General features: G+C 44.2%; 1 protein-coding gene across 1 annotated transcript; it reads right to left on the bottom strand.

The window, feature by feature from the left end:
- Positions 1-6,118: 6,118 nt before the first annotated feature.
- LOC119272283 (histone H2B.6-like) lies at positions 6,119-16,548 on the bottom strand. The gene is made up of 2 exons (XM_037553797.1): positions 16,194-16,548; positions 6,119-6,262 (listed from the first exon to the last, which is right to left on the bottom strand). Exons 1-2 carry the CDS (start codon positions 16,473-16,475, stop codon positions 6,119-6,121), a joined length of 426 nt encoding a protein of 141 aa, XP_037409694.1. The 5' UTR covers positions 16,476-16,548.
- Positions 16,549-16,866: the final 318 nt, after the last annotated feature.

Raw genomic sequence — 16,866 nt, forward strand, 5'->3', positions numbered from 1 at the left:
GGTGGTAGCCCCTCAAGTGGTAGGTTACAAGTTCACTAAGGAGCTCATGGACGGAGGTAGCAGTATCAATATTCTTTATTATGATACTTTTCGCCGCATGAATTTAACTAACAAATATCTTAAGCCATCCTCCACAATCTTTCGTGGAGTAGTGCCTGGTAAGTCGGCATATCCAGTTGGTAAAATTGCCTTGGAAGTACCTTTTGGCAATGAGTATGACTACAGGGCAGAGACATTGAAATTTGTAGTGGTTAAGATTAAAAGTCCCTATCATGCTCTGTTTGGACGGCCGGCTTACGCCAAGTTTATGGCGCGGCCTTGTTATATGTATATGCGGCTTAATTAAGATGCCGGGTCGCAAGGGGACCATCACAGTACATGGTGACAGGAAGATAGCCTTGGAACGTGAAGAAGGTGATGCTACTTATGCTAAGTCTGCTTGTGCTACGAAAGAGCTTAAATTTCATAAAGAGAATGTTGACCCGGCGATATGACTCTATTGAAGAAGCCAACCACAGAGCATGACCCTTTGTTGAAGTTTAAGTCAGCGAATGATACCAAGCAGGTTGACTTTACCCCTGGCGACTCATCTCAACAATTCACTATCAGTGCCAATATGGATCCAAAATAGGAAAGCGCATTCATCGAGTTCACCCGTGAGAACCGGGACATCTTTGCATGGAAGCCTTCAGACATGCCAGGTGTACCGAGAGAACTCGCTGAGCACACTCTCAATATTGATCCCGAGTGTAAGCCGGTCAAGCAATTCCTTCGTCATTTTAATGAGGAGAGACGTAAGGCCATTGGAGAAGAGGTGGCCCGGCTCTTAGCAGCAGGGTTCGTCATTGAAGTTTTTCATCCTGAGTGGTTGGCTAACGCGGTGCTACTACTTAAGAAAAATGGCACTTGGCGTATGTGTGTGGATTACACAGACCTTAACAAAGCTTGCCCAGCTGATCCTTTTGCTCTTCCCCGTATTGATCAGATCATTGAAGCTGCGGCGGGTTGTGAGCGTTTGAGCTTCTTAGATGCTTATTCTGGTTATCATCAGATCAAGATGGCAATTAAAGACTAGGAGAAAACATATTTTTATCACGCCCTTTGGAGCTTTCTGCTATGTGTCAGTGCCTTTTGGACTCAAGAGTGCCCAGGCGACTTATCAGCGTTGTGTTCAGAATTGTATTCACAACCAGATAAGACACAATGTTCATGCTTATGTGGATGATATTGTTGTGAAGTCCAGAAAGAAGGAGACCTTGCTAGATGATTTGAAGGAGACCTTCGATAACCTCCAGGTCTACAAGATGATGCTTAACCCGACCAAATGTGTTTTTGGTGTGCCTGCAGGCAAGCTCTTGGGTTTTCTGGTTTCTGGGAGAGGTATTGAAGCTAACGCAGAAAAAATCAAGGCTATTACTTCATTGGCTAAGCCGGCTTGCATTAATGATGTCCAGCGTTTGGCGGGTCGTATTGCAGCTTTAAGCCGGTTTATAAGCCACCCGGGAGAGAAGGCTATTCCTTTATACCAGATGGTGAAGAAGACAGATCGTTTTGTCTGGAGTGATGCTGCTAATGAGGCATTTGAGGCGCTTAAGAAACAGTTAGTTGAGCCGCCGGTTCTTGCAGCTCCTATTGAGAAGAAGCCCTTGCTCTTATATGCGACTGCTAACAGCAGAGCCATCAGCGTGGCGGTTGTAGTGGAAAGGAAAGAGTCAGGGTAAGGAGTATCCGGTTTAAAGGTCGTCTTATTATGTCAGTGAGGTCTTAATTGAGTCTAAATAGAGATACCGACATTGGCAGAAACTAGTATATGGGGTGTTCATGGCCAGTCACAAGTTGAAGCATTATTTTCTTGGTCATCCTATCACTGTGGTCAGCTTTGCTCCCTTAGGCGATATTATTCAAAACAGAGAAGCTGTAGGCCGAGTGGCCAAGTGGGCCATTGAGCTGGGACCCCATGGTTTGAAATATATGCCAAGGACAACTATCAAGTCTCAAGCTCTTATGGATTTCATTAATAACTGGATAGAGTTGCAGATGACTGAGGAGAAGCCTGATAATACATATTGGACTATGCATTTTGATGGATCCAGCCAATTGGAAGGCTCATGTGGGCTGGAGTTATTTTGACTTCCCCACGAGGTGGCAAATTTTGTTATGTTTTAAGGCTTATGTTTCCTTGCACTAATAATGCAGCTGATATTAGGCCTTGCTTCATGGCCTAAAGGTGGCCAAAGATATGAATCTAAATAGGGTCAGGTGCTCTGGCAACTTGGGATTCTAAAGACCCACTCATGGTGGCTTATCGCTGGGAGGTTGATAACATCGCCGGTCACTTCGAAGGTTGTCAGGTGGAGCATCTAGATCGAAGGGAAAACGAGGCGGCTTATGCTTTGAGCCGGCTTGGGTCGCAGCATAAGCCAGTGCCCCCTAATGTTTTTCTTGACTTGTTGCATAATCCTTCAGTTAAGTTGCCTTTTGAAGAAGATCTTGCTGTACCTGACCCGGAGGCACAGTTGGTGGCGGCTCGTCATGCCATCCCTGATTGGATAGTTCCTTATTTGGCTTATATGACCCGAGGAGAGCTACCTGAGGATGAAACTTTGGCCAGGCAAATAACCCGACGGTCTAAGTCTATGACTATTATCGACGGCGAGTTACACCGATGCAGTGTCACAGGCGTGTTCCAACGTTGTGTTTCTCCTAAAGAGGGTCGTGAGATTCTAAGGGAGATTCATGAAGGAGATTGTTGCCATCACGCTGGCTCTAAATCCCTTGTGGCTAAAGCTTTTCGTCATGGGTTTTATTGGTTGACGGCTCATGCTGATGCAGAAGATCTGGTTAGCAAGTGTGATGGCTGTCAGAAATTTTCTAGACGAGCTCATGTGGCGGCTCAAGAATTGAGGATGATTCCAATTACTTGGCCGTTTGCAGTCCGGGGGCTGGATATGGTTGGACCTTTCAAGAGGTCCAAAGACAAAAAGACCCACCTCTTGGTGGCAGTTGACAAATTTACCAAGTGGGTTGAGGCAGAGTCAGTCAGTAAGTGTGATGCAGCAACGACGGTTCAATTCATTAAGAAGGTGATCTTCCGCTTTGGCTATCCTCACAGTATCACAACTGATAATGGCACTAATCTGTCTAAGGGCACTATGAAAGAGTTCTGTCAACGAGAGCATATTCATCTCGACGTATCTTCGATGGCTCACCCCCAGTCTAATGGTCAAGCTGAAAGGGCCAATCAAGAAATCTTGAGAGGGATAAACCCCGTCTTATGGTCCCTTTGCAAAGGACGCCGGGTTTTTGGGTTAAGGAGTTACCCTCAGTGCTTTGGAGTATCAACACCACCCCCAACAGATCAACAGGTTACACGCCCTTCTACATGGTCTATGGGGCAGCGGCGGTTCTTCCAAGCGATATCCGTCATGACTCGCCCTGGGTGGCGTCTTATGTTGAAGCTGTCAATGAAAAAGCAGATCAGGATGCTCTTGATATGTTGGATGAGGAGCGCGACCTTGCGGCGGCTCGTTCGGTGATATACCAGCAAGATTTGCATCGCTATCATAGCCGCCGGGTTAAAACCAGGACCTTTCAAGAAGGCGACTTGGTGCTCCGGTTAATACAAGATCAAACAGATATGCATAAGTTATCCCCACCTTTGGAAGGGCCTTTTGTGGTCAGCAAAAAACGTGAACAACGGGTCATACTACCTCATTGATATTTGAGAATACAAGGATTCACGCACATCGGAGCAGGAGACCCGCCGGCCGTGGAACATCGCTCACCTTCGGCCCTATTACAGCTGAGCCACCGGCTCTTGTGCTGTACATAGTTTCTTCAGTGTACATATTATGATCACTATAATAAAGTTGGCATCCCTGATAATTCAGGGCCTCTGTCGTTTCAATTCTAAGTGTTTGAGCCTTTATTATTTGTTCATAAGGTCAATTGGGGGCTTCCTGCTCGATGAGCATAGCTATGCTTACCCTCTTGATCAGGCTTACATGCCTTCTCACGGGTCATTTGGGGGCTTCTTGCTCAATGAGCATAGTTGTGCTTACCCTCTTGATCAGGCTTACATGCCTTCTCGCAGGTCACTTGGGGGCTTCCTGCTCAATGATCATAGTTGTGCTTACCCTCTTGATCAGGCTTACATGCCTTCTCGCGGGTCACTTGGGGGCTTCCTACTCAATGATCATAGCTGTGCTTACCCTCTTGATCAGGCTTACATGCCTTCTCGCCTGTAACTTGGGGGCTTCCCGCTCAATGAGCATAGCTATGCTTACCCTCTTGATTGGCTTACATGCCAGGTGTAAACACCAAATTCTGGGTTATCTGGCATGTATGTCGTTCTTACTCCGCCCAGGTAATCCTGGAATGACCCGCCGTACTCTTGACAGTCAATATTTTAAATAAGACCCTGAACTTGTTAAAGTTAAAACGGCGATTTGTCATGTGAGGGCCGGCTTACAAGTGTGCAGGAATTAACTTGGCGGTTGTGCGGCCCATGAAAGCACTTGAAGTTTTAGGGTAGGCGGCCTATGAAAGCCTTGTTTTTTTGGATTTCTGTCTTTTCTGAAAATTTTGGATTCATATCCTTCTTCCATATTAATATATGGTTTTTGCAATTCAGGCCATGTAGCCTTGATTCTATGACGTATACTTAAGCATATTGGGTTAATAACCCGCCCTGATAAGTAGACTTTAAGTCGCCAGGATGATTTGCCTTGAATAAATTCAAGTCATGATTTTTCATATTTACGGGTTAATACCCATGTTGGATTACACTCATTACAACGTCATTATGATATCAATCTACATGTATGAATTTTCATATTTGAATAGATATTTAGGGTTTTTCTAACCCGCCCTGCCTTCGACTTTAAGTCGCTTTGGCATATTTCCGGCTTAAATAGCCTTTAGTCTTTTTTATCAAAGACTATTATATCAGGGGGTTTTCAAAGACATTTGTGACCTGCCCTGGCATAAACCGCCAGGGCATATGTTGTTTCCTTGTGTATAGGAAGTATGATGATGCTTGATCTGATCCACATAGTTGATAATATTATATGCACAAGTGGCAGGTGATAAAAATCAAGCTCGGCGGTTTAAACATTCAAAGGATACCACATGCGCGATGGCATGACAGATCATTGTTTCAACTAGCCTATTACAAGGCTTCCCCAAGCCCACAAGATTAGGAGTTTTTCAAAAGAAATTCTATGCCGCGGTCTGAGAGCCGCCCCTTGGATCAGTTCTTTTGGTCCTGGCGAGTTGAAGCCTTTGGGTTATCCTGCGTCGTTTCTTCTTCGTCGTCCATCGTCTGGAAGTCAGGTGATGTCCAATCGATGCCAGTTAAGGCTTTGAACATAGCTTCATCATCTATAAGTGTGGACGGATCAATGTTAAGAGCAAAAGTACGCTTACGTATTGGAGGAATAAGATCCACAATCTCATAAGCCGGCGCTTTCACTTTGGAGTTCTCCATCGTGTAAGCCACCTGATACTTGGACAAATCCGTCTCTTTAGCCAATTTGCTTGCCAGAGGGTGCATCTCCTTTACACATTTGGTAAAGTTGCTTGCATCAAAGGGAGACCCATCTTCTTTGAGACTTGGACAACCAGTGGCCATCTCCTCTGGGTCTAACTTTGCTTGCCATGCTTTGGCCCGGCTCAAAGCAGTGATGGCACTAGCTCGGGCTGATGATCGCTTAATCTCTTCGATTCTCTGGAGCATGGCAGATAGTTTGTCCAGTACCTCCCTGATGAATGAAGGTGGTTGTTTACTGTGTGAGATGGCCGCTATGGTTTGCTGAGTGCCTGTGTAGAGCTGTTCCACCAAAGTGTAAACCGCCTTCAGCTTCACCAACATGTCCTGGCCAAGGTTGGCACTCTTGGGGCTTGTTAGATGAGCGCGTAGATAAGCCACCAGGCAGGTTAAAAATTAAAAAATTGGAAGTGGTTAAAGCATCCCAAATTCCTTACCAAAGATAGCAGCTGTCATCTTTGAGATATGGCGTTTTAAGCCGAAAAGTTCTGCAGTGGTCTCTCTCAAAGAAGATTCGGCAGTCTCTGCTCTTTGTACTAAGGCAGTTTTCTCTTTCTTCCAAGCGTTTCTTTATGTGGAAAACCCAGCTCTGAGCTTCTCGCTCTTCTCTAGACCAAGCTTAAGCTTGGAGTCAGCTTCGCATGTTTCAGCTTCTTGTTGCTCAAGCCTGGTCTTTAAATCGACCACCTGGGGCTCGGCCTGAGTTAAAGCATCCTGCAAGTAAGAGTTAAACAATTATAAACATATTTGCCATGTCATAATCTACATACAAGTCTCAAGCACATTGCAAGCAAAGCACTTGACACTTGGGGGCTAATGTGTGCGGAAGCTCTTTTTTGCATTATATTGTTCGTGATCCGGCTGATCCTTCTCAAGATAAGCCGGCCCATGAGGGCTATGGTTTGGAGCTTTTCTTTCAAAGTAATGAAAATAACCCGGTTCATCTTTTATTAAGATAAGTCGGCTCATGATGGCTATGACTTTAGAGATTGCAGTAACATATGGACAAGTCTTAACCCTACTCAGATATATTTTTTCCTACGGATAAGACTTTGAGCTGGATGACTATATATGCAAAGGAAACAGATGTTCATACCTCATATTTCTGGCGCAATTTCTTGACTAAATCTGCCTCTAGATCATGACCAGTATGCAGCTGGCTCAGATAACTAGAGTATAATTCACTGACACCCAAGTGTGAATAATTTGCAACGTCAAATTTGGCCTTGCTTTTTTCATTTAACTCTTCTTTGGCAGAATGCTTGGCCAGAATGGTGGGGTTCCCGGGTTCAGCATAACCAGTGCCAGCAATGATGACATCCTCAGCAGTTTGTTATGAAGGAGGCTCTTCAGCAGGTTTTATGGGACTGTGCGGCTTAGTGCTGGATGGGTCAACACCCATTGGATCCACCGTGACGTCGTGAGTCTCTGGTGGTGGGTCATCAGCAGCAGCCTCAGGAGTGTGATGAGAAGCTTCAGATATGATTTGTTTCTCCAGCTCAATAACCTTGGGGTCTTCGGTCGGCTTATTCATCTTCAATTTCTTGCTGGGTTTGGCTATACCGCTGAAAGTAAGACATATGAAGATGTTAATATATCAGTTTGTAAAGTGTTAAAAAACAAAGAGGTTAAATGTTCTCACCTAGGAGCGACTTTGAAGAGAGGAATCTGAGTCCCAGTAGAGTTGCCGGAGGAGGAGTGAGAGGTTCCCTGATAATTTGAGTCGGAAGGATTAAGCGGTTGACGGATAAGACCCGCCTTTGGAAAAGAGAAGTTTGAGTTCTGAGGAACCTCTGCTCGGCGTTTGTGAGGGGCCGGCATGTTGGGTAAGCCGGCATGAAGGTCTCCCCCTCCGCTGTTCCGAGTTGTATGCCGAGCTTCATGTTGTTGTTTCTTCAAAATAAAGTTTGGATCCAAGTAAGCTAAAGGGTGAGAAAACCTTACTTTCCGGGTCACGTGCCGAACTTTCTGTCTTGGCAAAGGCTCTGAGTCGGAGGAAATAATAGTTACCTCTACAACATCTGCCTAGCTGGTCTTCGTGTCATCCTGAGAGGGGTCAGTGTCAATAAGATGCACAAAAAAGGAGCCAAGGAAATCAAGTTCTACCTCCGACTCATCATCCAGAGTAAATTGGTCTGTTGCATCTATTTTCATCTTGGCGGGTCTCTTGGGAGCCTTGGTCTTTCCCCTGGCCTTTTTAGTCGGTTTATCTTGAAGCTTCTTATTCCAAAAAGGAGAGTCGGCCTGAAGAGAGCAGGATAATAAGGCCAGTGCAACATATGAGAATAATGAATAAAGTAAAAGGGGCTTCAAATACTTACAGCTGGAGCCGGGTTAAGAACATAGAAGGGGCTCAACCCTGTTTTGCTGGAGTTTTCTAGAGTTTCTCCAAGTACAGACTTGGTCATTTCGTTGAGGTCCTTCTCTTCAAGGGATATAGAGTTATACCACAAGGGGTCATTCACATCGCCTGTGTATGTGCACATTAAGCCGAGGCGGTGGCTTAAAGGCATGATTCTCCAGCTAACCCAGCATCGAACCAGGTCAATACCTGTCAAGTCATTTGCCATCAAGGCCCTTATCTTAGTAAAAGTGGGTCCATATTTGGCTCGTTTGGCAGAGCTAATCCGGTCTGGAAGTGGGTGCCTGGGGTTGAGCCGGTGAATACGGTAACCCAGCAGAGGATTTTCACCCGCCGGAGAGGTGTCTTGGCAATAAAACCAAGTCTAGTTCCAGTCTTTGGGTGACTAGGAAGTGCAGCTGAAGGAAAGACGGCGTCTCTTCACCTCTGGATAGAAATTCCACCATGTTCAAGGCTGGGGCCATCTGTCATCTCTGTTTGGCGGTTCAAATAGTAATACTCTCCGAAGAGGTCAAACGCTGGGCTCCTCTTGAAGGTATAATTCACAAAAGACTTGAAAATTGCAAATATTGGAAACTGAATTGGGTCCGATGTCTTGAGGGTGAAGCTGATAGAAATTCAGGACATTACGGAAGAATTTTGAGCTGGGCGGTGAGAAGCCTCGGAGCATATGATCAGAGAAAACTATAACTTCTCCTTCTTTTGGTTGAGATGGAACCTCAGCCCCTGGAACCCACCAATGGATGACATTCTTAGATGGCAAAACGCCCATGGCAACAAACTCTTGGAGAGTCCGTTCTGTGACATTGGAAACGACCCAGTCGCAGGAGGTGACGGTCTTAGTCATTTTGATCAGGTGAAAACCTATAAAGGAAATCATGGCGGGTCAAATTTGTGATGATGAGTCACCCAATGGTTGAACAAAGTTAAGTTATTATGCAAAATTGGTTATATGCAAGGATTGGTAAGCCGCTTAATGGTTGCAGAAAAGAAGATAGCATGGTTAAACCGGCGAGGTACGAGACGAATAATGTCAAGCCTGGATAAGTACTGGCAGTTTAAACAACTTATAAGGTAAGCCGGCTGGTATTTGGCGGGTTACAAAGTATTATTTGAGCCGCTCATACAACAGTGGTCAAGCCGATGGTTACAAGATCTAGGGATTGGATAGAATTTCACTAAGTGCTAGGCAAACAAGTTTCATAGATTCAGCCTATAATTTCGAATCTACAGTCGTTACAGAAACAGGAGAAAATTACTAGCCCTAAAAACAGTGGACGAACCACAGGTGTGGGGAGTGAATTTCAACAGCAGCAAGTGGATCCATATTTGATAGCAGATATTAAAGAGGAGTAAGGTGTGACTTTAGCATCGCGTTTTGGTCCTACTAAGGTGGCATGGTCGATGAACTATAGACAAGGGTGATGAACGCCGTTGAACACTAAAGAACTGTAGAAACCCTAATGCATATGTGAGGAAAAAGGAGATGGGTACTTGGAGATGTTGATGAACAGCGGAGGGGCGCCGTCGTTTTCTGGTCGAGGTCAGGTTGATGCAGTCGACGGGGGCGGCAGAGCTCCGAAGGCGTCGGTCATCGCGTGGAAGAAGAAGAGGCAGAGGCATGGGTAAAAAGTGAAGAAGAGGACCCCTGTCCCTATTTATAAGGAGGTGAAAAGATGGCCTGCACGGGAATAAAGGAGGCAAAATTATTATGTTAAACGATGTGGGTGTCTCGATTCTCGGGAGGTCCATTAAGATAAATATCCGTTGAGATATCGTGGGCTTTGTGCCGAATCAATGCACATGACGTCATGGCGGGTCACAATATTTCTGTTTATGTGATGTCATGGCGGGTTATATCGGTCTGATGAATATTCGACACTGATACATTCTGCTAAGTTAAATAGTGGAGATTGATATGAACAAGTTCAAATCAACTTGGGGCCTAATGTTGGGGATATAGCTCCTAGGTGTGACCCGCCCAGGAGGGGCCGGGTTACACCGTTGGCGGCTCAACATGAAGAAGGTCCAAGGAGGCCCAAGGAGAAGTACGAAGACGGCGGCTCTTGGAGGCAGGCCTAGTAAAGGCCCAAGACCTAGGCATGTGAACTACCATATGAAGACTTGTTCTGTAAGGCAGGATTAGTTAGAAACCGAGTTGGACACGCTGTGTGAGCCGGCCAGGACTCTGTATGCCTCGGGGTCTCTACCTATGTATATAAAGGTGAGACCTGGCGGCAGGTTAACTCAAGAAACAAGCAATCGAGATCTAGGTCAAGCGTATTCGCTCCCTTGTAATCGAAACTCAAGCAATACAATTAGAAGCAGGACATAGGCCTTTACCTCGTTGTGAGGGGTCGACCCTGGGTAAACTCTCTGTGTCCTTTGTCCCGTTCAACCCCTTCAAGGTAACCTAGTTGCGATGGCTTCACACCTAAGTCATTTCATTAGGGCATCTGCCATGATAAATCCACGACAGAGAGAAACCTATATTGAGGATCCATAGAATGTAGCAAGATGATATGATATGACAATAAGCATCAAACATGAGAAGCATGCATTCAAAAGATCCAAAGTACATATTGTAAATAAGCGATAATAGACATATCTAGTAAGATCATCACCTAAAGCATGGGTACAAAATGCATCCAAAAGTCATGAGTGTGCAAAGATATATGCAATACAAACAAACACTCAATTCTCAACATCTTACAAATCCACCAAATAATCAAAGTAAATAGTAACCAACAAGGAAGTAAGGATGCCAAAGAGGGATATGCACTTTATCATGTTCGTGTATATGTCTCTTATGTGATCGATAATCATCAAGATGTGCATTCACAAAGAGAACTGCACATGCAAAATAGTCACTAAAAGATAAGAACATGATATCCATGAGTGAATCCATTACTATACAATTTTAATCTTAGCATGGACGCTTTGGTACATAGCACATGGGACAAGATACATGGCACAAATCGATATAATTGGTATAACAATTGAATTACAGTGTAAGAGAGCACTAACCACGAGCAAATAAAGTGATTTTGCAATTTCATTTGCATGCTAGACAACTTCGAGGAATGGTTATGTGATGGATTGCTTGATTGGCATATTTGGTATAAATTAATCATGAACATGATTTTATAGATCCCCATGATAGGCTTCTTCACAAATGTTTCAAATATGCAACTAGGAGGTTTATGCTCTTGCAAGAAACATAACTTCCATAAATACAATCCATAGCATGATGCAATCTTTACAAGGTTGACTCCATTTATATATATGCATTAAGTAAATAAATGTTACCAAGATAGCATCGGTATGAAGTATTATATCTATAAATCATCTAAACTTGGTTCTAATTTTCTCAGGGTGTCACCACCTTCTACATGAATAAGCTAAGCTTACAATGCTTCTCCAATGAGCCTAAAACACATTTAACTATAACCTAGTCCCCAAACATATTGGGTCCGGAGTAGTTAGTGCAACTACCATACATAGGGTAAGCTCTGAAATCTGTGCATTTGGAAGTGAACTTGAATTTCATGCACATCTTAGCCATTAGAATGAGTTAATATTATTAAAGCTTGCAATAAGATCTTGGATCTGAAAATAAAATGTAGTACGAGCAAACAAATCTGGTCAATACAAACTTTCCATCTACAGAACACCATCTGTAGTGAGTACACCTCCTAACCTTAGTTGGCAGCCAATCATCTCATCAAACTAATTCTATAGAAAATAAGACATAGCACAATGAAAAACATATTTTAAAGGGAGAAGCAAGGACCAAAACAAAAAAAATTGCCTGAGCAGATAGCAGACTAAAAACTGGGCATATTCAGAACTGAAGCAAAGCACATTTTAAACTTACTAGTAAAAGTGCCCCTGCATTGCACCGGGTTGGATTGTCGATTTTTGGATCATGGATTTTGTATTTGGAAAGTCCGCCCTCATGTCCTCCGTCGACATCTACTTTAGCTCCGTACCGCCATCGAAGTGCAACTAGACATAGAAACTTTCATACAGATGGAGTGAAACTCCACAGAGATTGGTCATATATACTCACCGCAAAACCATCATTAGAACCTTACTTATTTAATCTTTGCAAACAACACAAAGCAATTGTGTATACCAACCAATGGGACACCATTATGATAATGAAGACTGCCCAGCCTGTCTGAAAGAACAATTTATATGCACACCAAGTTAAGAACAACATCAACATGGCTCTGTTAGCAGCATGAAACGGTCGAACATGTGAAAAAAGATTTACAATATCTTCCTAATTTATCCAAGAACTTTGCAAACTAACCATATTAGTCTATCAAAAATAGCACAATGCAAGTGACGATGGTTGTAGTTGCATACGTAGAGTAAAAACCATAAAGCCTACGTTTGAAAATCCCCTAGGTCCAAGCACAGATGACATATAATACAGTTACTCATTTCTTAAAGCTAATACAATTAAATCTTGAGCATGAACTTGCATCTTTGAAATGCATCAGTTTACAAACTGACCAAGTAAAGCAAATAAAAAAATAATGTATGTATGCATCTTTCAAATCAGAACTGGAGTTTAGCAGACTCCAAAACTTATAAATTATCGCGTGCTTCTTCATGTTGCGAGACATAGAATATTTTTCTGTTAGTCCTAACTTCTCAAGAAACATATGGACTGAGTTATCCCGTGAAAGCAGATACTTAAAAGCATGAAGCATGTGAACACCTATATGCAGCAAAGTGTGTCCCAAAGCCTGGACAGAGCATTAGTTTTGGTCACTATGTGTAATGCAAAATAATCAATTCAATCAAAGTGGTCACGTTAAAAAAAATCTAGATTCAAAGAGGCGAACAATCATCCAAAGAAAATGTGGAGTCAAACTCTGCAGCGATGGCTCTTACAGTGTGCTCCCTTGATTTGTGTATGCCTTCACTTACCTACAGTATTCATTGTTTCTCCATTAATCAATCATGTAATTACCAATAGATCAATACAAAGCGATCATATCAGAGATGTACCTGAGTTTGGATGTCAACTATTAAGTTTCTACTAATATGCATCTCCTACTTTTAAGATATGAAATGCAACTGTATTTGCCATGTTTTTAGCAATTTCAGATCATTCTTCCCTTCTACTCCAATGGATTGATGACATCATCTGAACCATTTAAAAATGAAACGAACTTACTGAAAATCTGTAGCCTTATTGCTGTATAAAAGAACATTGTAATTCAATTCTTGTATAGCTCTAAATTCTGATTACCATAGATAATCATACAGTCTATTGTCATAAATCCAAGAAATATTCAGAACCTACACATCTTAATTCTGAGAGGCGGAAAGAGGTAGATATACCATGAAGCTAATCTGAGGCTTATAGCGTGTGTAATAAATAAATAACACACAACATCCAAATCCTCTCCATGAGTAACATCAACTAATGTCATTGGCTAACACTCGGTCAATAAATATTAGCTCAGGTAAAACGGAAAAAAATTGCTAAGGCCTCACGTAAACATCAGTGTGAGTTGTCCTCAGAGTGACCTTATTGTCCGGTTTTTTACTCTCTGATGGAAGGAACGCATCCCAAATGAAATAATTTTGTGGTGTGCCCCTTCAGGAGATGCAAATCAGACCTCCTTCCCTAGTTCCCTTCATTTGGCTCATAATCCAGTGAAGAGTATTGTTGCCAATATAGATCTAACAACTATTTTTATTTTAGAGAAGGGAATTTAGGATAAGCATTAGCTGCCTCCATAGTGGATGCAGGAGTGTAGTTCATCCACTCCGCAACCTCTCCGACGAAGACCCCTGCCTAATCTGCTTCAAATTTCCGTCCGTACACAATCTGTCAACCATATTTAGATTGACAATTGATTCACAAATTATTCTTGAAAATACGTGGCATTAGTTCAAACCGAGGGGATTCAAGAAAAACACCGATCCATTCTTGTTATTTTTTAGTGGAACACCCTTTTCATTAACTTAGCACTTTTAAGAGCTGCAGTACTTGTAGAGTGAGTGGATCCCATAATACTGGACACTGGACTATTTAAATCCGTAGCACGAAAAGTTCTAGCGCGGCATAAAAAAATCCTCTCCCCTGACTGGAAAAATGCCTGTCGTCAATGACGTGTTGTTCCTAAATCATCGAGTTGTTTCCATTTTGTTTCTTTTATGTTCAGCTTCTTGCAGAGTCGTGCTGCCTCATTGACATCTGATTCATGCGGTGCTTGTTTTTTAGACCTGCAGATCTTAACTAAATGGTTGCAACTTGCAAGAACATTACTGAATCTCAAGTATGAATGAGCTGGTCCCTTACGCTTCACATATCTCCAACCAACCAAGTACACATAACTGAAGCCTGCCGACTCTATGACCATGATACTGATGCTCCATACACAAATTTCACTCGCAACCCCGTGATCAATCATGAAGAGACCACAGAATAATTCCACTTAAGTATAGTCACAAGTCTGGACCATGGAGTGTGTGTTCTCCACGGATAGCCCAAGGACTGAATTAAACAGACAAAACAGAAGCGTTCTTATCATTCCGTCAATCAATAGTACTGTTGTCAATTTTTACCAGATGTGGCGGCCATACCCTGAGGTGTTGATGACATATTGACATTGTTCGCGCCTCCTTGATCGGCCACGAGGGGAGATAACCAAGGCCGGCCTCTGTCGATTGCAGCCTGGAGGGCCAGGTAAGGGGAAGCCCGGGACTCGGCGTCTGCATCCATGGTGGTGCACAACTTGTGTGGCGGTGTATGGCACGCTTGGCCCAGAGCTACGTCCACCCCGCCGGCGAGCGCAGGGGCGCTCCCCGCCAAGGATCCAGCAACCCGACCAATGAGTCGAGCTTGCACGGAGAGGGAGGCGGGGAACGGGTTATGCGTGGTGGATCGCGACGGGCTCGCTTTTAAGGAACTGTCCACGCGCCCGTGGTGGATTGTTTCAAAGAGTGACCTCGGAGGGAGAGCACGGCGACGGATCAGCACGAGCGAGGATCTTGGGGCGTGGTGGCTTGACGGTGGCCAACCGAGCGTCACGGGAGGAAGAAGGAGAAGATTAGGGACAAATGAAGAGGGGAAGGAGGACAGGGAGGCGGATGACCGGAGAAGAAGACCGGTCTCGGGCTATGGATGGCCGGAGAAGAAGACCGGCCGCCGGCGGTGGCGCCATGCCCGTGCGAATCGAGCAGAGCACACATCAAAGGGAAGGAGACCCATGTGTTTACCAATTAGCCACTCTAGAAATGACTGTGGGTCGAATAAACCAAAGCACAGGGTCTTTTTTTGTGAAAATGGAAGTTTTCTCATAATCCATTTAAAAAGGGATTGTGGGCTTCAGTTACCAAAAAGTACAAGGAAACTTTTGCAAAAATGTCATGCCGGTGAACGGGCAGAAGGGATTGATGCTTTATTATCAGGTAAAGATAGAGACCGAAAGAGCTCCTTCACTGGCGCGCGTCGCAACGCGCGACCTTCCTTTCATGTATGTGATGCCGACAAGGTCTGGCACAGGCCCACCATGTGGCCAAGAAGTCAAACGTGCAGAGGCATGCACGGGAGCCGCTAGCACATGCATCTCTCTCGTAGTATAATTTTCTCCCCCCTGATTTTCACGGGTGGGGCCCGGTGTGTTTCCTAATCATGCTAACTTGATTTGCCAAAAAAGGAAGGTTCGCTCGTGTCGGAAATCGATCGTGCCAACGCGCGCGCGAGATAGCATCGCTCGATAGAGACTACAATATGGTTTGATGTTTAAAATTATTAGAATGAGTTAATGGTATTAAAAACTCACACATAAATCTTTCCCCTGAAAATAAATAGTAATATGTTAACATATCGGGTCAAATAAAAACTTTTCGCATATACAACAATATGTAGCCGATATATCTCATGACATCTACAAGGGGGGCCCTCTGTTAATGGATTAATCACCGAGGTTTAATTCAAGGAAATCATCCAAGACAGAATTACAGGGTTATATTACCAAATAATATATAAGAGGTAAAAATTAAAGGGATGAGATCAAATTAAAGAAAGGCAAATTTCAAACAAACACTGGATAATTCATTGATTAGCAAATCCAACTCATTCTACATTTTTGCATAGGGAAACATAACTCCATATTTTTGTTGACAAATGAAGAAACCAAACCAGACTAAGAAAGTCTTGGTGGCGATCTAATACACGGTGAATCTGGTAACGGCCTTGGTTCCCTCGGAGACGGCGTGCTTGGCAAGCTCGCCTGGAAAGACAAGGCGCACGGCAGTCTGGATCTCCCGGGAGGTGATGGTGGGCTTCTTGTTGTAGCGTGCGAGCTTTGCCGACTCTCCGGCGAGCTTCTCGAAGATGTCGTTGATGATGGAGTTGATGATGGACATTGATTTGGAGGAGATACCCATGTCCGGGTCAATCTGCTTGAGCACCTTGAAGATGTAGATCGTGTACGTCTCGTTGCTCTTCTTGGCCTTCTTCTTGCTAGTCTCGCCCTCCTTCCCGGGCACGCGCTTCTCCACCTTGGGCTTCTTCTCGGCCTTGGGCGCCATGGTGGTTTCTAGGAGGAGAGGCGAGAGACTGGATTGGCGGCGCAAAGGTGGGAGATTTGCGTTTAGGGTTTGAGGTGTGGGTTTGAGGGGACGGGCGGCTAGGAATATATAGGCGTGCGCGAAGGGCGTGATTGGTGGAGAGGGCTGGGGTTCGGATCGTTGAGGTGGCAGGGTGTGGGGTGTTGGATTTGATGGACCGTCGGATTTGGGTGCGCGGATGGGGTGGATCTGTGTGGGTAGGTGTAACCTTGTGGTTTTGTGGTGAGTTTACGCGGTAACCGAAAATTTGGGATGTGGAATTCGAGCGGGAAGGTCTATTTTGGGTGCTTTGTGATGGATTGGAGTGCGAGGGGGGGGGGGCGGCGGGGACTGTGTGGTGATTTGGATTTGC

The sequence above is a fragment of the Triticum dicoccoides genome, chromosome 3A, assembly GCF_002162155.2.
Source record: "Triticum dicoccoides isolate Atlit2015 ecotype Zavitan chromosome 3A, WEW_v2.0, whole genome shotgun sequence".
NCBI classification, from domain to species: Eukaryota; Viridiplantae; Streptophyta; class Magnoliopsida; order Poales; family Poaceae; genus Triticum; species Triticum dicoccoides.